Consider the following 23,785-nt stretch of genomic DNA (forward strand, 5'->3'; position numbering starts at 1 on the left):
TTTATTTCGTATTACTGCACATTCACCACACATACTGGAATTTAAGGATTATTAACTACATTTTTCACAACAATAGGTTTGGAGCTACTTTTGCAAGATGTTGATTCACTATGAAGTTAAGGCAGGCATGCACGAACCAAAATGATGAAACACTTTTTAAAGAACAAGTTCTAAAATTACTTTGCATGTTTTTGTTGTATTGTAAAGCAGCCTACTAAGAAATGTATGGATACATTTATTGAACAGAGAATGCCATGCAACATGAAATATGACCGCAAACCTTTTTTCCCCCTTCCTAAAATAACTAGTTTTCTTAACGTTTTAACATTTATGGGATGTTATGACCACCGGTGTTATCCTAAAAAACATACAGAATGTAAAAAAAAAAATACAATGCCAATTACACTTGTACAACACTGGTAAATCCGATTTTACAGTGGCCAGTTATATATGCTTGAAAAACAAAAACACATTTTGATATCTAGTGGCAATGTGCGCTAGTGAGAGACATCTGGATATAACTACATAACTTTACAGAGCTACTGTACGCCACTGGCTTACACGTTTGATAAGATTCAGCAGATTTGCTTAATATTAAGCAGTTCACTAATTCGTTCTACCATCTAATGAGCTAAAAGTACAAGACATTGTTATACAACAACATAGCTATATGTACACTTGATCTAGCTTCAAAGTTACCATTAAATTGCACTTGGAATTAGAATGGCTGCACTTTAGTATGGCAGCCTTTCAATAAGTTAGTACAGCCATTACACTACTTGTTCATTTTAGTGTTTATACAAGACGTCAAAATAAACAACTTCTGTTTGGCCCACACGGAAAAAATTAAAACAGTACATCAATGTAACGGAATGCTCCATGCATAAAGGGTCAATTGCTTTACTTGTTTCAACTCCGTTAAGAGTAATACCATTAGACTTAAGAAATTACATATGATGATGTGCATTGAGTTGTACAGTAGAAGTGTAAGTACGGAAACTTCAAAGTTGGTCTACGTCTTATTTAATTTGCAGATGCAACCACACGGGGGCATGTGCAGTTAAGCAACGGTGATGTTCACAGAGTAAACAACATAACATTTCATGTCTGCTAAGCTTATAAGTATTCCCATCATCTTACCAAGTCTCCTTTTCCACAAAAATACAGGCAATAACCGCGAGGGCATTGGTTTCATTTTGAATGCCACTGATATGTTCCCAGTGCACGATATACCTTGTTGACTGCCAGAAAAATGACTAATTCGAAGCAAATATAAACATGTGGGTTGCCCACCTGGGGGCTTGGTACTACAGTCAATTGGATGAAAAAATCTACAGGGAAGCGTTTAAAATGCGGATTTGTCTCCAATGACATTCCTCAAAAATATAAATTCAACATATACAAAAACAACACTTTAAAATAAAAAATAAACATGTGAAAGCATAATTTCTCATGTTAAAACAAAATTACGTTTATAATTGTATTATCTTTGACAAGAGCGAAATATATTCTAAAGCTACAAAACTCCCAGAATTAAACGCATTAACATTAAGCCAATAAGTTAGATAGTACCAGTGAAGAACATAGAGTGCATGTGCATTCATTGCATTATAATGCTCAACAACTCTGATAAACATGTTTAATCACTCAATATGCTACACGGCAAATGATAACTCAAATAGAGTGAGAAAATGAACAGTTTGCTGTAAAACTCTCAAAGGACTCTTAAAATATGTATTTACTTGCTTGACCGATGTGGGTTGACGTAATAATACCAACTCTAGCACGTCTCGAATTTAACCATTATGGCAGGATCAACACGTAACACAATTGGCAAACGTCATTTCTGCAGGCCTAAAATTACACAATGTAAAGCATTTGACCCTAAAATGTCTTAATCGTATTTCTAAGTATTAAGATGTTTTTTTTTTTTTAAGCGCAGCTAGTTACAAATAACCTACAAGGAGATTATGTCTGTAGCAAGGGGGGAGGGGGGCAGTCCAACGTAGGCCATGTGCAGGGATAGGGCTGCATGGAATAAGTGGCTGGCCATGCGGAATCAGAAGTACACTGGCTGTTCCTGGCCCGTCAGCAGGCGGTACATGGCTGCTGGCATTGTCTTCATGTGGATCTAGCAGAAACAAAATAACACGCAATAAGAAATCTCGTTAGAAATCACCGCCTCGCCGCTGTACTCTCTAAAATGAAGCCAAGTCGGTCATAGTGGCTCAAATGAGCAATGGGGTGATGCTAATCTGTTGGTGGTATTGAGCCAGCAATGGCATTTCTAAACTGCTCATCGTGGGTGCGTGTGTTTCCATGGGACAACCACTGATTACTTGTCACATAGTGGTATTCATTTAATCTATCATGGAGGGACAACAGGCTGAGTAGACTGGGATTGAACTCGCAACCTTATGAGCATCATGTGTTGAAGGCACAAAGCCCTTTGATCAGTCAGCTGCTCGATGTGGGCCTCCCCGCGCTGTGGGTAGAAGGCGCGGAGCAAAGATGTGGGTTCACAGAAGTAGTATAACAATGGATTTGCTGCAATGCCCTCTGCTTCCCACCACATAGCCCTGCAACCTATAACAACCAGATTGTGCATGGCAGATGCCCATACAAGTGGTATCCAGGCTCAACACGGATTAGCCTCTGATGCATGATGGGCTCGGGCGCGCATTCCACGTGATTTGGTCACAGGCCAGTACAACCCTGAAGTCATCGACGAATCTAGGTGCGCGTCACTCACCTCTCCCACTGCGTTGGAGAGTGCGTGCACTATCTTCTCGTGTGGAGTGGCCACGACACTTTGCCCATTGATTTCTATGATGCGATGCCCAACGCGCACGCCACCTCGCTCGGCAATGCCTCCCCTCATTAGGCTGCAAATCTGTCACAGAAAGCCCGAGAGTGGGCAAAGGGGCACAACGTCAAAACACTTTGACCCAGTTGTCGAAAGAAGTATGGGCTCATTTAATTTGAGAAGGCACGACGAACTGATTATATAACCGCATTGAAAATTCTCGAGATTGTTATTGGTGACGGTATTTTTAAAAGTTAAGGAAAAATAAAAATCCATAAAATGACGTCTACGCCGTGGGTGTAGATGTCGTTAACGTACGATGCCGTTCTGCACGCTGAAGCCCAGCTGGTACTTTAGGTCTGGTCGTTTTATAAGGACAGAGGTGACTGGAGGGCAGCTGACAATGTTCACCTTCACCATAGTCTGGTTTTTAAGGCCCTGCAAGAGAACGCGCAGATTGACGAGCACCCCAACCAATATTACAACTCAACATGACAAGATAGGCTAAGAACCATTTAACAAAATACCCTGTCAGGAAATAAACTCAGTTTTTCCTGTAGAATATGGGAGATATTAAAAACAATGTTTTTTCTTTGATACATCCTTCATATGAACCTTATGGCGGGACCCCGGGGTCCCAAAAGCCCCCGGCATCCCCCATAAACATGAGATTACAATGTAAACAAAAACTTTGCTCTTATTCAGCAATGGGTTTGAAGGATGGTGGCAGGTGTTGTCTTGTTAAACTATGCCTTTAAAACTGAAAACTACTTACCTGCAGTACCTCTATTTAAATCCACGATCGAAAAAATGATTTACACCCCTCTGTCAATCATCGTGTTTCTCAGTGTGGATTTGTGAACACACTTTATAAACAGTACATAAATTAGTACGCGTTTTCAATGCGCTGTTCATATTGTAACAAGCGTTTATACCAATGTTACTTGACAGAGTAGTGGGCCGCCGCTCTTCTTATCCACATTGATACGAGCGGTATGTGGGGACTATGGCTTAACCACAAAAAAACCCTATCTGCACAGATGCATACGGACAAGAGAAGTATTAATTATCAAACAGGAGGAATTAACGGTGCAACGCATCTCTCATCTGTTATATATCTGCAGGTAATAGGATTGTCATCGATTGATCCTGACTGCAGACATTGGTAGGTCACAAATAATAATGAAGACAAGAGAGCAGTTTCACTGTATTATGCATACCGTGATGACAAATAAAGGACTTAAGTCGTGTAGGCAGTTTGAGCAGCTTTGGATAACACTTATTATGATCCTGCCCATACCCGAGCATGGAGTGCTTTCGCTTGTTCAGCTCTTCTGCGCATTCGTCCTCGCTGCTGCGCTTGGACGACGACATGACAACAGAATGATCTGCGCCAGGTGGGTCGCGGCGTTTATGTGTGCGGTAGGACGGAGTCGGCAAAAGTAAATAAATAATTAACGTTTTTTTTTCGTTTGTTCGGGACCCCAAGGTCCTACCATTAGGTTCATATGGTCAGTTGATAAAGTAAATGTTTTAGCTGAAAGAGTTCAGTCAAATCCAAAGTTACACGCCAGACGCATTGGCTCTTCTTGTTAAGTGCCGAGACACCATTTCTAAAACTTACATCCTAATGGCATTTTAACATGTATAAATTATCAAAGAAATATTTCATCTAGACGTTTCTAAAAAAAAGTGCTGATCCTGCTGTGAAATAAGTGAGCCCTTGAGTTACAACTCCATCTCATAATTTGCAGTTATTTTTAGAAGCCAGTGTTCCAACAGAACAATGCACAGAGGAGAACATTGATTGCCATCAACTTTAGGTATGTGTATATCGGGAGCAGTAGTGTAGTGGTTATCGCGTTGCGCTATGAACCCAGCGACCCAAGTCAGATTCCCCCCTCATGGCCAACAACAGTGACGATTATATGAACTGGTCCTGGCCTCTTCTAGGTCGACTCCGCCTCAAATGCGCACTTTGTGCGGTGTGTAAACATGGCCACTGGGGAGACAAAGGCGGTTAGGCGTGGTGATGGCCACCCACCACATTGTATACCGTGCCGGCCTTCATAGGTGCTCGCTAACAGTCCTTGCCCCAACAGTCTGTTGAGGCTAAATGGGGGATCTTTGTCTTTGAATATAAAACAAAGCAATAATTTACAGGGCAGTAAATTGAACTATCAACAAAGACCAGAGCTTTGCCAATAGTAATTCTGTATTATATCGCTTTGTGTCGACTCATACTTAACAGAGGGCGCTGGGCCTATACACATCTGGCAGTTCACCAGCATTGGTCCAAACACGCCTGACTACTGATGAGACAGTGAATGCTGAAAATGGTCCAAAGTCTGCATATGTTGAACCAATGGTGTTGAAATTATGCCCTCCTAGAGGGATGTGTGGCTGATGAGATTTCTGACTGTAGCTTTAGTTTTTTGTGTGTAGGGACAGATGTTGGAAGGTGGAATATTGTCTGCTTGTTGTGTTTTGCTATCTGAGAAAAGCTGAATAAATATTACATTCAGAATGCAGTGGAATTACTATTGTATGCCGGTAATTCTCTGAGGAATTAATCACTGTGATTTGTTGATGATATTCATCATAACCAAATAAAACAGACAATAATGTATTAATTGTGGTTAAAACAAATATGAGCAAAGTGGATTTAGAAATAAATGGCGAACAAATATGAGCAAAATAAGTCACATTAAACAAGTTCGCTAATAAGAAACTAATTAAGTGTACGGACACGGTTGGAAAAGGAAATAGAATGTGTACACTTAAGATGATTGAAAACGGATCAGGATGAGCATGACGAATTATAGAAGCCAGTGAGAACCACGAGAATGCTTTTCAAAAATGTATTTGATAGTGAAAAGCAACAATTCAATGTGCGCAAGAAACACATTTCAATGAGTGCATCTCGCATGCAATGAGATGTCGATCAGAAACACAGGGAAAAGGTGAAGACAACTGGGGAAAAACAACCTGTCAAGTTATCAAAGCAAGCACACGGAGAGGTATGCTAAGAATTATTCTTACATTATAGGAAAAAAGAGGAACACGGGGATGATGGCAATTGCATTGTGATAAGGGCTGATGGTTGCTCGAAGAGACTGGAGGCAGAATGGCAAGTCACCAAGGGAACATGCCCGAGAGGATGAACACCGCAATAATGGCAAGATGCGTTAATATCTTGTGCAGAAGCAAGTTGGATGGCGTTGGTATGGGGAGGCCTTGTCAGCAGAAGATTATGATGATTATGTGAATCTGTGATTCTCTATGCTATCCATGGAATTTCCAACAATGCAATGATGGTGCAACAATGCTGCGGAACAAGAGCCTGTTTGGGCAAAAAACAGTCTGTGGTACCTTGATAATGGTCTGACACGTAGAAAGAGGCAACCCGACGAGGCTCGTGCCATTGATGGACATGATCTGGTCGCCGATGTTCAGCTTGCCAGAACGCGTAGCGGGCCCACCATGCATGAGGTTGGCAATGATGACCGTTGGCAAGATGGAGCCCCAGCCAGATTCCACGATTGTTATTCCGAGGATTTCTCCTTTCTGCTTCTCTATTATTATCTACAAAACAAATATGTTAAATAGTTTCTGCAATATCAAGCCTGCAGACAGCAACATAACTAAAGAAAACATTTGATGGTCAGTGTTTTACCAAGCATAATACAATTATCTTCATGAGCGATTGGGCTTACCTCTTTGGAGTTTTCAGACTTTGAGAAGTGGATGAGGTCATCGTTGTACATCTCTTGTGTATTGAGGAGTTCACTGTAGTCCTTTTGGCTCAAATCCTCTGGGTTTATACCGTTTGCACGCAAAAATTCTTGGTATGCCACGCTAAATGCCTGCCCAATGGACTGGGCAATCAGCTGAGCCTGTCGGTATAAAAACCCAACAATGACGAACAGCCAGGAAGCGACAAAATTGGTAATACCAGAAAAAACTAAGACGGCACATACAAAGCAATATCAAACAGAACACTTTGAAACAAATTAACCAATGCTGCTTACGTCCTCAGACTCGAACACGTGGCAGATCATCTTGTACTGCCGCTTGCTGTCCTGCCCTGGATGGGAGGCTTCCATGCCTTCTTGCGAAGCAGTGCGAGGAATACGGCGGCGCGCCATGAGTACCACAATGTTCCCAATGTCTGCGATGTACGAGATGGTACGTAGAGCGTGGTCCATCATAGTCTCCTGCGCAAAACAAATCCTGGTATTTACTGCACACACCATTTGAGTGGGTCCCACATTGCCGATTCATTAGTTTTACTTGAACACACGGTTTGGTAAACAATTGAATGTATTGGAACGGTTCGAACCTGTGTGTCAGCATTCAACACTTTGATCCTTTGAGTTGAAATGAAAAGATCAACCTCAGTCATGGGCTGCGATTCTCCTTCTGGGGCCTGTAAAAAATGAGAAGCTGCATTAAAAACAAAAAACTACCATGTTGCGTACATGCAAAAACTACAGCAGACATAAATAGGTGAACATATTATTATGTACATGAGAGTAAGCAGCAATAATGCATTGTGTGCAGCCCGCGAATGTATTTCCATAAGTCACATTTCATCTGCAAAAAAATATATTTAATGAGCATGGTGGTCAGATGGTTAATTATATCTCCATGATGAAGCGGGGTATAATGCTGTTTGCAACGGTTGGGCTCATGTGAACACGGCACATAAAACTCGGAGATAAGCCAACTCCGGAAAATGCACTATTAAATGACCATAGGCCAACATTGTATAATTGGAAAAGTGTGGCTTTAGCTGAAACTATTACATCATGTTGATAGTAGTAAATAAAAAAGTAAATATGTTATGTTGTTGCTTACATATATTATTCAGTATATGTACTGCCGGAGCAAGTATTATTTACACTTAGGAAAGACTCAGATATCAAATTTTTATTTAATAAAGTAAGCTTGCGTTATAAACTATACAAAATGTGGATGCAAAGTACATGATTTATTTGGCTTCGTCAAACCTGATACTCGAGAAATACATTATCTTACACTGGCGATTTAAATATCAACACAACAATGCAAAACAAAAATACCAGTCTCCCACGACCATTTAAAAAACAATAACGATGCATTAAAGTGCTTAACAAAAATTATTGCATACAAGACAAGTGAACAAACAGAGGTCCACAATAACATTATAAGAAGCAATGTTGCGAATGCCAAACACAAGCAGAATCTGTGAGAAAAAAAACCAAGGCTTGTTTTGTGAATGCATATGAGTAAAGTGGTTTGAAAGTAAATGAAAGTGCAAATCTAACGAGGGAAGAGGTTTAAATTGACTTCACCACCTTCTTCTTGCTTTTGGCCAATTTCTGAGCCCTCTGAACAGCATGAAACAAATTAAAATGGCAGAATGGTTAGAAGAGAAAAAAGGATAGCATGAAAGAGCCATGCTTCGTTGCAGATTTACTTATTATTTTACACCATGCTAATGCATATTAAAAATAACACTGTCTAATTATAACCTAATATATGTGTAAACGCTGAAATAATACTGCTTTATTGCAAGTTGTTTTCAGAGCAAGACTAATTAAAGGCAAATAATATAACCTCAATAATCCCGAATATTGTTGTTGCATCATCTAAAGAGAATTAAATGGCCAAAAGAGGCCCCTTGTTACTAATTAGATGTACCCTAAATGAGAAATATTTGTCCTGAGCAATGCTAACTCCAATTAAGCACCATGATCATACGAGATATGCAAAACAAGCATATGTTTTATTGCCATTATTTTAGAGGCATTTGACAATACTGCACCCTTGTTTTAAGAGAGATAAATCCAAAGAGCAAAGGTAGAGTTAGCAAGAGATAAAGCTGGGCCAGATAGTGAAAAAGTCCTTGTGGTGTAATGAACAATACCTATTCTAACAGCTTACCTTGATCCTACTGACAGCTTCCTGTGCCTGCATCATCCGCACATTCTTTGAGGGGTTCTTCTCAGACAAGAGCTGTGTTGAGCCCAGGTAGTTCGCGGCAAATATAATTCCGTCAATAAGGTCTTCTGGGTCGCATGGGCCTGGGACTGAAGGACATGGAAACAAAAGGATAAAAGCACGGCATTCCATAGCCCTCATAAAACCATTATACAAATGTGGTACAGAGACGTCAATTCAAAGGCTCTTGATGCGCAAGTCCACATAGATATAGAAAAAAAACTGCAGGAGATTAAATTAACTACAGTGGAATTTGTACGGTATTTTGCTATTTAATTACAATTAAAATTTTAATAGTCATTCATGTGCCAATGCCTGCAGGCAAATGCTATTGTATAAATTGCGAGGCCTAGTTTGTATTCCATATGCATTTACATTCAACACGTGCAGAGACTAATACGGATATAATAAATGCTGAAAGGGAGCTAAAGTTTCGCAAGATTCACTTGGGAGAAGTGAATTGCTACTTTTTAAAGAGATGAGGATTTGGGCGCTTGCATTCATGCTTCTTTAGACAGTTGGTGCCCAGCAGGGGGCAAAGCAACCATGTGTCGAAGGACTGCTCTTATTTAATATTCAAGTGACTTGCTTAACTCAGCAAAATGTAATTTTGTTGTCGTGCAATATTGCACAGTAATATGGAAAGCACTGTACATTGCACTGGAACAGCATTTGTAAATACATGTATAAATGTAAATGCTCTATATAATATATAAAACCCCTCGCAATGAGAAGAAAAAAAATACAACAGTAGTCCATCTATTTAGCAAAATACAAACAATATATGGTGAGAAAGGCAACACAATGTATACATATTATATACTGTATTTTGGCCAGAAGATCACCACCAAAAAATGCCTGTCTGGCAAAATGCTGACAACCTCACTTTTTGTATTTGTCAGATATCGATTCCCCATTCTTTTCAGAGTCGCGGTCATTACAAAATGTGGCAGCCACTAGAAATACAATTTCAATTGTTGGCTAAAGAAAAAGACCGATCTTACCATCAACAAAACTTGGATACTGTGGAGTTTTGGCAGCCTGCAATGAAATTGGACAAAATATAAAATGAGAATGTAAACATTTGAGAAGTTCACATAAAATATAAAGCACAGTATTACCATAAATTAACATATTACTGAACATATAATTTCATATTAAGTTATTTTTAAACAGAAGAGCCATTACAAAGTATTTTGAAAGGTCAGATATTATCACAAGTCTTAATGTTTGTGTTGACATACAATGTTGATAGAGAACTGTCTAATAACTCCACGTGAACATTAAGTCCTTTTGTCAATTATAATTTAATTTATTTTGGCGGTCACTCCCACAAACATATCCTTACAATCTGTCAATTGCCTCTCGTGCTTTACTACTAAAATAATAAAAAGTTTAGTTTTAGTTGAGGTAGAAAGAACATGTTTTGTAGAATGACTAATATCCTGCTACCAGAGGCATCGTTGCAAATGGACCGCCAATAATAACAATGCACCGCACTATAGGCGATTTGATAAAAGAATGATGTACGAGGTTTTACAAAGAAGACCATGGGTCTTTGTGATAAAAACTGGAACAGTCGTTTACAAATGCCGTTACTTTTCAGTGAACAATGTGGGAAAAATAAAACACGCAACATTTAAAGTAAGATTTAAGACAGGATTTTCCTGTCACTGAAATGAAAATAAGAGATTCACATTTCTGTCGACAGCCCTTCTGGAGGAAATGATTGTGAATTTATTTTCAGTTAACCCATTAATTATTTTCTACAAATTACTGAAGCAGCAACGTTGAATACTATAAATACCTTAAAAGCCTCAACTAAAAACTCCACCAGAATAAAATACGTTTTTTTCACTATCTTTTCGGTTTTTGAATACAGTTGTTATTGAACTATACATTCTGTTAAACCAGTGCAAAACATTTAAACTTATCACGTATTTTATCGAGAAATACGTCACGTAAAATGTATTTCTAAACCATGACATATATCTTTGAAGCAGGACTAAACAGTGGTTTTAGTGGGCAGGTATTGTGTTGGGTAGGTTAGGCTTACGTCTCTGGCTGGGTCCGATCCTGCCATAGCGTTGAGGTCCGATCGCTGCTGCCTCTTTCCGGCTTCCATACCCGACGGAGAGACGGGAGATACTGGACTCTGCAAAACACGAGTGTGGCCATATTATATACAGGCTGATAAATGATTTAGCCTATTTTCCATCGTGATCAGATTCCTGCCTTGGATTATTCATAGAGTGGAAATAACTACCACTTGCAGTGACAATGCAAAGCATGCAAATACATGCACAGGTAATTACGAACAAAATAAAAGTCAACTATATATATAAACCTTTTTACCAATTACTCTTTGGTTCTTTCGGTAAAGTCGCGTAGAAAGAAAATAAATTAAATAATAGACTACGACATTTCGATTGCGACACAATCAACCGTCATCAGGTAGAACTAAACTTGAGAGAGACAAAACACAGACACGGAGACACACACAGAGAGACACACACAACATAGACACACAGAGACCAAATGCCTCTGTGTCGAGGCTGTAAATAGATGTTGATAATGTTGTTTAAATGCAAGCATACCAATATCGCTAAATAAAAACCCTGCACTTGATTTAGTTAGACTTTAATGTTGTTAATACAATGTCCAGGAAAAATGTTGCGTGTAACGATAATCATTTGACAGGTCATTTTCAAACATATGACATTTGTGTGAGGGCATTGGCATACTAAAGGGAAGCCATCTCAACTACCCTTCCCAAGTTTTTGGCTCAAGAACTCTAGTTTGAGTGTGGATGAGATTACGGGATCTTGAGCCATGGATGTGCCCATGGGCAGATAAATTGAGATAGATAGTTTGGCAAACAATAGCCTCCCTCATTTTGTTATTGATGTCATGGGTCTTTTCGGACACTTTCAGCAGGTGGCACAATTGGGTTTCCTTTGAAATACTCAATTACTCATGGGTGCTCGTATGGTACATTGGCCAGTATGTTATTCTCGCAAAAAAAATGTATATTTTCACAGCCAAAACAGTAGATTGCAGAAATAAACGTAATTTAAACAAAGCGTGCCCAAGCAATGGTGCAATGTCATGGGCATATCGCACAGTATGCATCTTTGTAGTTATATTGTTGCACACTATCAAATGGCAGGTTCCAAGTCCAAATACAACTATGACTGCAATCTCAAATTTGTTTTCACCGTATAAAAAAAACACACCCAGAGTTATGTTTCTAAAAATCTGTTACAGCGGTATAGGGTAATTTTTAAATCAAAATCGTTTATCTTTATTTAGATTAGAAGAATTCGATGAGCTTTGAGGCTCTTTTTCACAGATGTCCAGTTGGGTGTGGGTCAGCAAATTACAATAACAAACAATAAAAAAACACCCGATCAGAGTGCAAAATAGAGAAAAGGTAATCAATTCGGAAATAAATGTTATTTTTACGACCACCAAGTACAGTGTATCCCAATGGTACTTATAAGACGTGTGTCACGTGGGAAACAAAAGCTTTTGTTCCACGAGCACTCCCACTGTTGGCAGGGCAACTATGTCTCTAGTGAACAATCCCAAAAGGTGATGGTACGATCGCACTGATTCACCCACAAGATGGCACTCCTTTTTACACCCTTTGAAAGTGGGTTTGCCTCATCCGATTTAAAGGGCTGATATAGTTGAGCTAGGCTGCCTTAATATTTTTGGAGTACAGCCATTACTGACCTGGTTGATACCTTATATTAGCTACACATCAATATATCAGAAATGGGTTCATCTCGGGTGACTGCCTAGGATTTTAATCCAGGTTTTCATCAGTGCTGGCTCACTACTCCAAAATAAGTACAGCAGAAGCCAAATATGCCGGTTTAGCCACTTTTACACACATGATTAGCACAACACGTCGCAATTTGTGCTTTAAGATTTGGTGAATTGCCACAATGCAGGGTTGGGATTTGATTAAAAATTGTCACAATTAAATGTAGAGATTCTAGTGCCTGCAGGGTTTGTGAACTACTTATATATTCTAGGCATAACTAATAGATTCAATAGTACAATGTTAATTAATTAATACATCATTAAACGTCTGATTATTATCAATAGTTAACCGTGTTAATGGAATAACAAATTAACAATAGCTCTTGTCTCTTAGTGTTCGTTCATATTTTACTATATGTATTCAATAATAATTCAAATTTCACATATGATAGTAATAAACAGCAAATTGAAGTAGTCTTTGAAAATACTTTAAACTGGTGGTGAAGTAACTCCGAGAATGTACTACGACATACATGTGTGAGCTCAATGTTACTGGCTACCACATGTTCCCCCTGGATCCTCTGCCAAACAAACTCATCCCTCCCTTCCCTACCCACATTGGTCCTCTACATCACCAGCTATTTCAATGGCTTAATATAATCTGGTACTGTTCCCTAAAGTGTCAAGTCTGCTGTTGTCATTACCCTTCTGGGAAAAAAACTGTTATTGAACCCCAACATCCCATCAAATTTCTGTTCCATCTCAAACTTCCACTTCCTAGGAAAGACCCAGAAAGAGTTATCTTCTCCCCCTCTCCAAACACATCATGGTCTCCATGACCCAGTAAAAAATGCTATTTCCAACATGGTATTTCTACTGAAACTATTTTCCTACGTGAAACCAGAAACAGGAGGATTTCTCCACAACTCTGGCTGTCGCCTGATGAAGCTGGTTATAATTACCAGCAAAATGTCGTACTCAAATTGTAAATGTTGTGGGTTTACTCTCCAACACACCAGTGTGCTGAACGAGTAACGCACTGGAATGTTTTGTTCATGTGACAAATCTTACTAATTTGTGGTATCGGGTGGTGGCAGGTTTAACGACATATTTACGAGATATAACCCAAAAACCTCTATTATGGATAATATTGGTCGCAAAATCCTATGTGTTAACATGAAACCAGACCTCTCGATGCCCACTGAGCAATTCCATAACTATGTAGATGTCTCCGGCAGACTTATTTTCCAGATATTCTGTCATCTCAAACTGCTCATTCAACATTGACAAAGACCATCCTCCTCTGAAAAACGGCTGTACTATGGTGCCCCACAAGGTTCTATCCTTGGCCCCCCGCTCTTCTCAATTTCTCCTCCCGCTTGGTAAAAATTATTTCCAGTTATTATGTCGGCCATCACAGTTCTACAAAACCATATGTTCCATGATCAAAACATCAATATTCACCTTCTGACTTGATGCAGGCTCACCTTGGATTGGGCTTTAACTTTCTCCAAATAAATGTTGCCAAAACTAAAGTACCCAAAGGCATCCATCAATTTATTAATGTAAGTGCTGCTGAAAGCCTCATCCATGCCTTCATTACAACTGACACGACGATTGCAACCGAGTTCTCGACACCTCCAGATAATCCAAACTGCCACTGCCAGACTTCTCACCGATACCCATGTTTCCACATTACCCTACTACTCAAAACTCCTCCACTAGCTCCCACTTCAATTTTAGATCCACGACAAAATCATATGCACCGTCTTAAAAATCCTCCAATGGACTTGCCTCCATCTACCTCTCCCCGCTTATCTCACTCTACTGCCCTCCACACTTTCTCCAATCCCGCAATCAAGGCCTTCTTTTGAAACCTCCTCTCAACGTTCACTCAGTAGGCTGCCTTTTTGTCTCTGATGTTGCTATAGTCTCAAACTTTCTTCCTCCAACCATCCTACCGTTGACTCTGACCCTATTCATGTCCAGGCTCAAGAACTTGCCCATTTACTCTGCCTTGGACTCTCTTTAGTGGGCTTTGCCTGGTAGGATAGGGATGATTTAGTTTAATTTGTATGTATGTGTTTGCATGATTTGTTTACTTTTCTTGTACTTTGGACTACGATCATGTTTTTGTATTGTTTGTTATCATAACGTTCTTACCCGCCCCTACTGGACATCTGTGAAAAAAATCTTTATAGCTCATCTGATTCCTCCTTTATAAACAAATATTCTGAATCGAAATTAACATATGTGCCTGGTTTATCCACAATGCATGTCAGAATGAAAGTAAGGATGGTGTTCATCAAGTGAACTGTATTTTTTGTTTATGCCTACATAACCCGTATATAAACAAGAATTGATGTATATTATTTGTTTCTTTCGGTTAAGTCACGTCTAAAGATAAAATAATAAATTAAATTAAATAATAGAATACGACGTTTCGATTGCAACACAAACGTCGTATTCTATTATTTAATTTAATTTATTATTTTATCTTTAGACGTGACTTAACCGAAAGAAACAAATAATAATTCCTGCAGTCACGAAAGTTCTAAAATTAAAATTGATGTATAGGTGGATGTTAGCGATTTATGTACAACTGCTGGTTAACAAGGATTAAATCTTGACATTTATTCAGAAAACAATATCTCCACGTGGATGAGATTAAGGTTTCAACGAATCGTGAAAGCAGACATGTAAATTACGAATATTAACAAGACCAGCAGCCTTAATGTACCAATGTACCCTAAATTCTAAATCTAACTGCCATCCTTGTCAAATGGTATTACTGTACTTCCCAAATGCAAGCTCAATTAAAGTAATCTATAACATGTCTTGATTTAATAAGACTGTTATGAATAATGTGTATCTTGTTCTGAATAGATGTTGCTGGCCAATCACATTGTGGGGTTGACGTAAATCATAAAATACCATAACCAGCTGCTTTTTAAGTGTCAATACATCTGAAGACGATACAAACAAAACCATCATTTATGTTATAAAATTATTTTACCACTGCTTGGTTGGAAGAGAAATGCCACTATGAAAATTGCATGGCCACAAGAATATAAAATTTGTACCCGGTTCAAATTCCTCAGGCCACTTGCATCACAGAATAACTAATTCATGAAATTCCAACTGCGCATATAGCTTGGGAGCACTCATGTTAATGATAATGTAATCCAATGTTAAATACGAACACAGGAAAATAGAGCAAGAAAATAATTACACGTAATGTTTAGTTAAAACAAATTATTTAAAAAATAAACAAAAACATGTACGTGCATATTTGATTTGTCAAACAATAATACATCACAAAATTAACAGTTGGCTATTAACATTAAACGGTATGTCACCATTCTGATATAAAACTAAAATCTCATTATAGACACGATTCCTCATTTCCCAGTTGTCTGCCATTAAAACCCCACGCATGCTGCTTACTACTTAGAGAAGACAAGTATCTTGACAACTAATTTGCTGCACATGACAGGAATAAGTACTATTAATGTATTTTTAACATTTTTGCCAGTTAACCCAGAGTAAGATCAACAGCGATGAATGTGAACACATTTCATAATTAAATTCTACTTAAAACATCTCAAAACCACTTCTTAAAAAACTACACTCGACAGGAGACTTTAAATGATTCATATACCATCTACTGTGTCTATGACCAATCACTGGGCCTGCCCATAAGACCTTGTAAGATAAACAGGGCTGAATCTTGATAGTGCGTGGATGAGTGACGTCATATTGGGTATTGTGGGCATTAAAGAACAGTTCAACAAAAATCCATTGTTGTTTTGTACTCCCCCCCCCACCTCCACCAATCTTCACTGACCAGCGTGAAGTATAGTCATAAACCCTCACTGCCTGCACAGCATGGGGATGCCCTCATCCAGCTGTGGATTGACAAATGTGCTGTTGTGTACATTATCTACTGTAAACGAGTGTGGCATTTTTTATTACTGCAGAGATATATATATTTTCCCAATTATATGTAACATCAACAGAAAAAAAATCCCCCCAAAAAACAATGCACAACCACAATGATTCCTACTCGTATATGATCCCACAACATTATAAATAATAGTGACCTTCCAAAAATTAACAATGTGTTTGGGTAAAGTCAAATGATGGTGTTTGATAAACAACTCCTTAAGAATGTGGTTGATACGTGTTAAACTGATGTGATTTATTGAAAAAGGCAGTCGCAATGCCTTACTCAAGGCATACGGAACAATCCCAATGCCAAAATGATGTAGAACCTTTCTAGCTGGCAAGCAGTGCGTACCCTCTACACTGATTGATCCAAACGCATCATGACCCTGCCCCCGCGGAGCAATCTCTCCATGCACAACATGGGAAGCCTAGCATTTGTAGAGAGCTACTGCAACATTTTTATGTCAATCTGACCCACATACAGGTGCCATGCACCCTTCGTCTCACACATGCACCGTGTACCTCTCCGGGAATGCCGTTTTCTAACTCCCTCGGTGGGCTCTGGTCGTTGCGCATAACCCAGATTGGCTCAGCGGGTTCCTCGGGCGTGTAGGGTGAGCGCATGGTCTTGGTCTTGACCTCTGCAATGGCATCCTGAATGTCCTTGAGTGCGAGCGAGATGGCCTCCCGCTGCTCTCGGCTCACCACCGAGACTTCACTGGTGCGGTTTTCTGCGCCGCTGTGCGCCGCACCAGCTCCTTGCTCTGTGAAGACATTATCAGCGCGTAAGAGCATGACTTATTTACATAAAATCTGCCTGTATCAAGACAACATTTTTAAGCAATGACACCTACATTCATTTTGTATTAATTTAAATGCAGTATTTTCAGAAAATTACGTTAGAATATTTTACTTGTCTTCTCTCGCACAAAATATTAAAAAAAACAAAAAATTGGTTCAACTTTATGCCAACCTTGCTCTGACTCCGGCATGTCCTGTGCAATCCGATCCAAACTTTTTGAACTTAGACTCTGTTTGACCTCAGCCACAATTTGGTCAATGTCCTCCTCTTCATGCTCCTCATCACTGTCCGGATCTGGAGCAGGATAGGACGTGTACTCTGCATCCTTTTCTGGACTGTCTGACTCTGAATCTGACTTGACATCGTAATGATGAAGCCTTGCCCCTAGAACTTGCTTGCTGTCGTAGTCGTCTTCCTCCTCGCGCTCTTGTTCATATGGCTCCATGGAGTAAACTGTGTCGGCAACAGGGTGATCTCCGATCTCCTCGTACACGTGCTCTTCCGCGTTGTGATCAGCACGTGGGTGAAAGACGCGATACGCCTCTTCTACACCTTGGTATTCTTGCCTCACCACCTGCTGGTCAGGTACCGGGGCTTCAGCTCTCCTCGGATTTATATGCAATGAAATAACTGGGTCAGACCTCCGCACACTCTGACGGTCCACATTTAATGAGTTGGGCCTCATGCTTACATGATCAGCGACTATTGGATCGGATCGCCTATTGCTCTGGCTGGCTGGCTGCGGCCTGTCAGGTCTTCTCACGTTCCGAAGGTTCGTCACTTGGGATTCAGGAGCTCTCATGCTTTTCTGGTTAGCTGGCTGTCGCTCAGGTCTCGCGCTCTGTGTGCTAGGTTGCTGAACTTGTTGTCTATCAACTCGTCTTGCATTTGGATGATCCTGTGGCACTTGCTCTGACCGCCTGGTATTCTGTGGCAGCCTCTCTGGCCTGTTCGCACTTCGATGATTTTGAACTGGTGGCCCAGGTCTCCGCACACTTTGTTCAGGGACTTGTTGGTCAGATCGCCTCGCGCTCTGTTGGTTTGGTCGGCGTCGCTCAGACCTGGTTTCATTTTGATGGACTCTGGGGACCATGTTGGCTGTTCTTCCATTGGCACTGGAAGGTGCTGCACTGGCTGGTTCAGCACTGGCCTGGCTCGGCTGCACAGCAGTTGACATTGGGGCATGTTCAGATTCCGCCTGTTCTAGATACTCCTCTGCCTCAGGGCGATACTCAACCGAGTAAACATTTTCATCATCGTTCTCAGGCAGCCTCTCATCATGGTCCCTTACGGTGGCATATTCTGAGCTTAAATCATCTTCGGCTGTGTCAGTGTGGTTGTGAAAACCACTCTCAGTGCTTCCTGACCTTGCTAGATTCCTATCCAAGTCCTGAGGTTCTACATGAACTACTCTGGCATACATTTGCTGTTCGTATTCAACCGAGTGCACAACTGCTTCCTCTTCAGACTGCTCACTGTCGTAATGCACTTCGTTCCTTCCCTCTCCTGCCAAGTGATCATTTTCATAATCCTCTGACGGCCCTAGCTCTTCATCAGAATGATTATAATTATCATATTCAATGACATGCCTGATGCCTTCTTCATCCAACTGTTCATTTTCATATTCTGCAGATTGGCCATCAGGTTCTCCATAGAACTGTCCGTCACCTTCCACAGCACGCCTGCTGCCTTCTTCATCAAGTTGCTCATTGTCATACTCGGAGGTTCTTCCGTCATCATCCAAGTGTTCATTTTCGTACCCAACCAATTGTCGGCCCTCATCGTCTGACTGCTCATACTCGGAGTCGCCCGCACGCTGGTTCTGTGCCCCGTCGGGCCGTGCCTGGCGCCGGTCCAGCACCACACGCCTCCCACCGGCCTCATCGAGATGCTCCAGGTCGGCTTCTGCATACTCATTGATTTCTCCATTTGCTTCACGCTCATCTGCCTGTGAGTCCATCTTCGTGCGCTGTGGGTCACTGCACTGAATGCTTACAGCAAAACGATGGGACGGTGCGTTTTACACGAGGTTCATTCCATGTGTCAAGGTTCAGCTGTGAAAAGAGGACAGACAATAATAATAAAACTGTTGAAATGGCCGTTTATAAGAAAGATTTCCACACATCGTTTTAAAGACAGATGCCTTTGTTTAGTCTGCACATCTTTAATTGAAAGAGTGCAGATGCATAAAATATTTGTTCAAATATACATTCTTGCAAATTGCCATTCCATAATGCTAAGCAAGCTGACAACGGAATTAAATACTGCAAACATATTAACGAATGACTTAATACTAAGAATACATGTGACAATGTATTCAAAAAATAACTTCAATAACTATGCTTGAAGCAAAGCCTATTTAAATCATAGTTTTTTGGGATGCTTACCATAAAAAAAACTATGGTGGTGTCTCATGTCAAATCCATAATTGTCCTTGTTGTGATGAATATCTCCAAGTTGAAATAGGCAAACAATACCAGTGATGAAGACTTGTTTATTTGTTAGCTCATAAAGCTGTCACCTTCCATGTTTATCACATGCACAAATCTGTTCACAACTGGCTAGCAAAAATCAAACTATTTCCCCCGAGTATTTAAATCTTGACTACTGACCTCGAGAGACCAACTATATATGCAACAAGCTAAAGCTGATACGTAGAACTACAATGAGCAACTTACATGTTGAAGATGTTTTTTTAAACACCACTATATTATATATTGTACAATTTACGTTCTGAGGTTCTGCACAGCAAAATGATACGTTAAAATGTCTTTAAGTGCATCATGACCTGATTCTGTTGGAAAAATATTCTTCCATAAGTAACATTTATATTCATGTAAATTTTCCACTCGTTAATGAAGAACTTCTAATCTGCAGTTAGTATTTTGGCCTGGTACAACAAAATCAATGATTATTAAAACTCTAAAATGCTATTTTAATATAATTTGGAATTTACCAACACATTTTGTTCTCTACATGTTGAGTATAGTTATTTCAGTGTCTCCAAAATAAATAAAAATGTAACTTGGTTTGCTGCAATGATGACTGTTTATAGCACTCGTTGATATGTGTAAGATGATTGTTCAATGACTGGCTGTTACATGCTATATTTTATGCTTGATTTGTTAAGTTTATCATAGCTTATGTTGGTATTTAATATAACCCAGAATAAAAATAAATAACGGATATGCACAGCAAGTGAAAACAAATCAAATTATGGTGTTATTATCTGTGTGAAAATACAATTTACAGTTAAAAACCACCACCTTTTACATTCGATGCTTGCATGGGTATACACATGTTTAAATAAAAATTGTTGTTGCTTCACCATTGTAATGTTTCAGATGTTCACCGATACAATATTTTCTCTGCACAATGGCCTTTGAAATGAAAAACACTTTAAGGGAAAAACTATTTTGATAGCAAGCCCAATAAATTGACTTTCCAGCGACTTCCAAAAGTACTGCACTTCTTTCCCCATGAGTAGAATTGACGATAGAACTGAGGACGATTCACAAGTCAAGGCTATATCTACTATTGTCCAAACCTTATCTCCACTGCTTAACAGATGGCCTTGGACACACGTCAGGCTTTGAAGGCATCCCTAGAGGATCTTCTTGAGTGCTCATGCAGCAGTTTATCAAATCTTCATTTCTCGTAATCTTACTTTGACACACAACACATTAAACTGAAAGAGCCATTCATAATTTAATTAAAAGGCCATGCAATTACACGTCAATATTATTTACTACCATTACAAACACGATATTCCACACCCGCACATTTCAAATGCAACAGTGATTTAGTGCTTGCGTGATTCGACACGGTGAACAATCAGACTCCAGATTCAATTAATGCTATCATGGTAAAGTTAATACTGTACATTACGTATGTCGTCACACTTTTAATTTCCACCGCACTAAAATGCCAATTCATTTTATAAATGATTCCGTTAACTTAATGGTGTCCTTATTAAAGGTCTCAACAGGACCTCAAAAAGTACAGCGTGGAATTGGAAAAAGGACCAATATTAAGAAAACCATGACAAATGATGCGGACATTTAAAAAACAATATTTTCAATGATTAGACAACATCCACACTCGTGCGCAGCCTGCTAAAACACAAGAGCATTGCGTCAATGCAATTTCAGCAGTGTTTATACCCCTTGTTCTTGCTGATGGTGATATATTGCTTGACGAGTACAACACAAGAATATATTTAAAGTTGGGTCTATAAAGCATTTTTCATCCACATATCTCATGTCAACTACATATTCATCACGTGCAGGCTAAGAAAGCCGCTTTCACTGAGGCCATAACCCACCCACATTACATCCATACATATACCATTATAATAATTAGTTAATTATTTACACGATAGGAAAAACCAATACCACTATTAACCTGTCTTTGCGAGCTACCGAGTTGATCACTACTGAGATGCATCATTGGAGCCTGTTATTTCATGACATACAAAATGACCTGCAACCATCAATATACATTTGGGTATTCAACAGATCGGGTTTACCGTCTCGCCACAATCACACACTCCGAAATCAAGGCTGATTTCCTTTAAATATCATTCTCAACGCCAACTAACTAAACGCATTAGCGGTGCACGGAAATTGACAAAACACATCCTGCCTTTGGGACAACACATTAAAGCTTTGTATAATTATTTATAAATAGCCGGTTTAACAGAATAACAGAGTCCAATAAATAAATCCGATCCCAATACCTCCAGCATCCATTCAGTTGACAGGCTACGATTCACGCCTACTTGGTAAATCAATTCCCCAATGATCAAAAAAAAAAGCACAGCGCAATTAATTTTTTTCCCTTCGTCGAAGATTCAAGGGCTTCCACTTCCCACCACAGCAAACGTGGGGAGAGCGCAACAGCGGGCGATTTAAAACAATCGACTTTATTTAGGGCGCCATTCGAATGACCCCGTGTGTAAATCTTAATTGGATCTATGGGCTCGCCAATTATTTAAAACGTGACACTATTACGGCCACTCGAAAGGCAACACAACAATGACACGACCTCTGCAGTTTACCACGGCGGAGTGCTTGGGACTTGCATGTGATACGTAGACACTAATGACTCGGGCAAAAACACATTTGAACAGACTTCTTCTTCTTCCACGAAGGCGTTTGCTCAAAACACATGGCCAAATCATCGGTGCCGCCCGCTTATCTGCACGCACGTAAACGTGTACGTTGGTAGCAGATGTACTAGGTAGACACACGCACGCATGCATTAGTGCGCATTTAGCTACGAGTAAGCTACATTGCCTGCAGTGAAATCACTTCTGTCCAGTGAGCTCTTCATATATACACAGAATACACTCGCTCACGCACTGCATGAAACACGGCGCTGCCGTCAAATTGTGCAGCTTGTTATGGAAGAGCTGGAACATCATCGCAAGTGTCCCCGCAGTAACAACGACGAGAGGAGGTTGTTGTCACATGAAAAATAAAATTATTGCCAAAGATCTGCGACTGCAGCAAGCGTCACCGCAATCACAACGCGGTCGACAACATCCCCGCAAAGCAAATTAATGTACCGCACACGCAACGATCTGTCCGTGTAGCCCACACACAGGTTGATACAGACGGCAAGGGGGTGAAGTGCTGTTAGCGAGCACCTATTAAAGATAGCCAGGCAAGCGGCAGCGAGTCATGGACGGGGGGCCAGCACAATATACCCGACCACCTTTGTCTCCCCATTGCCGGTGTTCAATTGACAGACCGAAGCAACGTACTAACTTTACCATGTACTGCGCGCACAGTATATTCATTACGCGCACGTAATACGCACAGCGCTATGTTGCATACGTGTAGTATGCCCACAGCCCACGCAAATGTATCGCACATTCGCAACCAACCACATGTCAAACGCGGTAACAACAACAATAAAAGGACACGTTCCATACACCTCACGGATAGACGCAGCGACAAACAAAGCGAAAGGACGTTGCAAACACCGATCAAAGACGGAGGAGACGAGACATCGCACGGACCGCGCTGTCCTCACACCCCCCCCCCCCGTCATGCGGCGCCGCCGGGTTCGGCGACCCCAAACCCCGCGGAAATCCAGGCAACAAAGGAGCGGAAGGTGACAGCCCCTAGGCCGCGGCGGTCGTCTTGATCGCGGGGCGAGCGCCTCACGACTCTGCTCGACGTGAATTTGACGACGGCGGTTCACGCGTTTCATTAAAGCGAAATCATCAACGAGACGACGACGAATGCTGCGTACAAGTACCTCGTCGCCTGCGCCCGCGGGGTTTTTTTGTGTTGCTGCTGTTGCTGCTGTTGTTGTTGTAGCGCCGAGCGAGGCTCGCGACGTTAATGGCAGAGAAGCGCAGCTCCAGCGGCTCGGTCCGCCCGCGCGTCTCTCCCCCGCCCCGCCAGCACCGCCAGCACCACCACGCTCCGCCTTCTCCTCCTCTGCCTCCTCCTCCACGTCCT

The 23,785-nt window shown here is 40.6% G+C and overlaps 1 protein-coding gene across 3 annotated transcripts; it reads right to left on the reverse strand.

Annotated features, from left to right (window-relative positions):
* On the reverse strand, nt 1–23,767 carry APBA1 (amyloid beta precursor protein binding family A member 1). 3 transcript variants are annotated; one of them, XM_078885914.1, is made up of 14 exons: nt 23,580–23,767; nt 17,484–19,366; nt 17,033–17,274; nt 10,848–10,946; nt 9,796–9,832; nt 8,735–8,880; nt 8,146–8,178; nt 7,149–7,235; nt 6,838–7,023; nt 6,523–6,702; nt 6,179–6,391; nt 3,125–3,244; nt 2,753–2,893; nt 1–2,131 (listed from the first exon to the last, which is right to left on the reverse strand). In XM_078885914.1, the coding sequence occupies exons 2-14, from the start codon at nt 19,270–19,272 to the stop codon at nt 2,060–2,062; spliced, it is 3,345 nt and encodes a 1,114-aa protein (XP_078742040.1). In that variant the 5' UTR covers nt 19,273–19,366; nt 23,580–23,767; the 3' UTR covers nt 1–2,059. The 3 variants fall into 3 exon arrangements, with proteins under 3 accessions (XP_078742040.1, XP_078742039.1, XP_078742041.1); XM_078885913.1 differs by having other exon boundaries at nt 8,143–8,178; XM_078885915.1 differs by lacking the exon at nt 8,146–8,178.
* Between the last annotated feature and the right edge of the window lie 18 nt (nt 23,768–23,785).

The sequence above is a fragment of the Lampetra fluviatilis genome, chromosome 3 (assembly GCF_964198595.1).
Source record: "Lampetra fluviatilis chromosome 3, kcLamFluv1.1, whole genome shotgun sequence".
Lineage (NCBI taxonomy): Eukaryota > Metazoa > Chordata > Hyperoartia > Petromyzontiformes > Petromyzontidae > Lampetra > Lampetra fluviatilis.

What these genes read in the sequence shown, in the direction of transcription:
- APBA1 (XM_078885913.1), bottom strand. Translation starts at nt 19,272, where the DNA reads ATGGACTCACAGGCAGATGAGCGTGAAGCAAATGGAGAAATCAATGAG. An exon ending in CGTGTCAGACCATTATCAAG is followed by an intron (nt 3,245 to 6,178) that starts GTACCACAGACT and finishes GTTCTCTTGCAG; the next exon opens with GGCCTTAAAAACCAGACTAT. An exon ending in TCTCCAACGCAGTGGGAGAG is followed by an intron (nt 2,132 to 2,752) that starts GTGAGTGACGCG and finishes TGTTTCTGCTAG; the next exon opens with ATCCACATGAAGACAATGCC.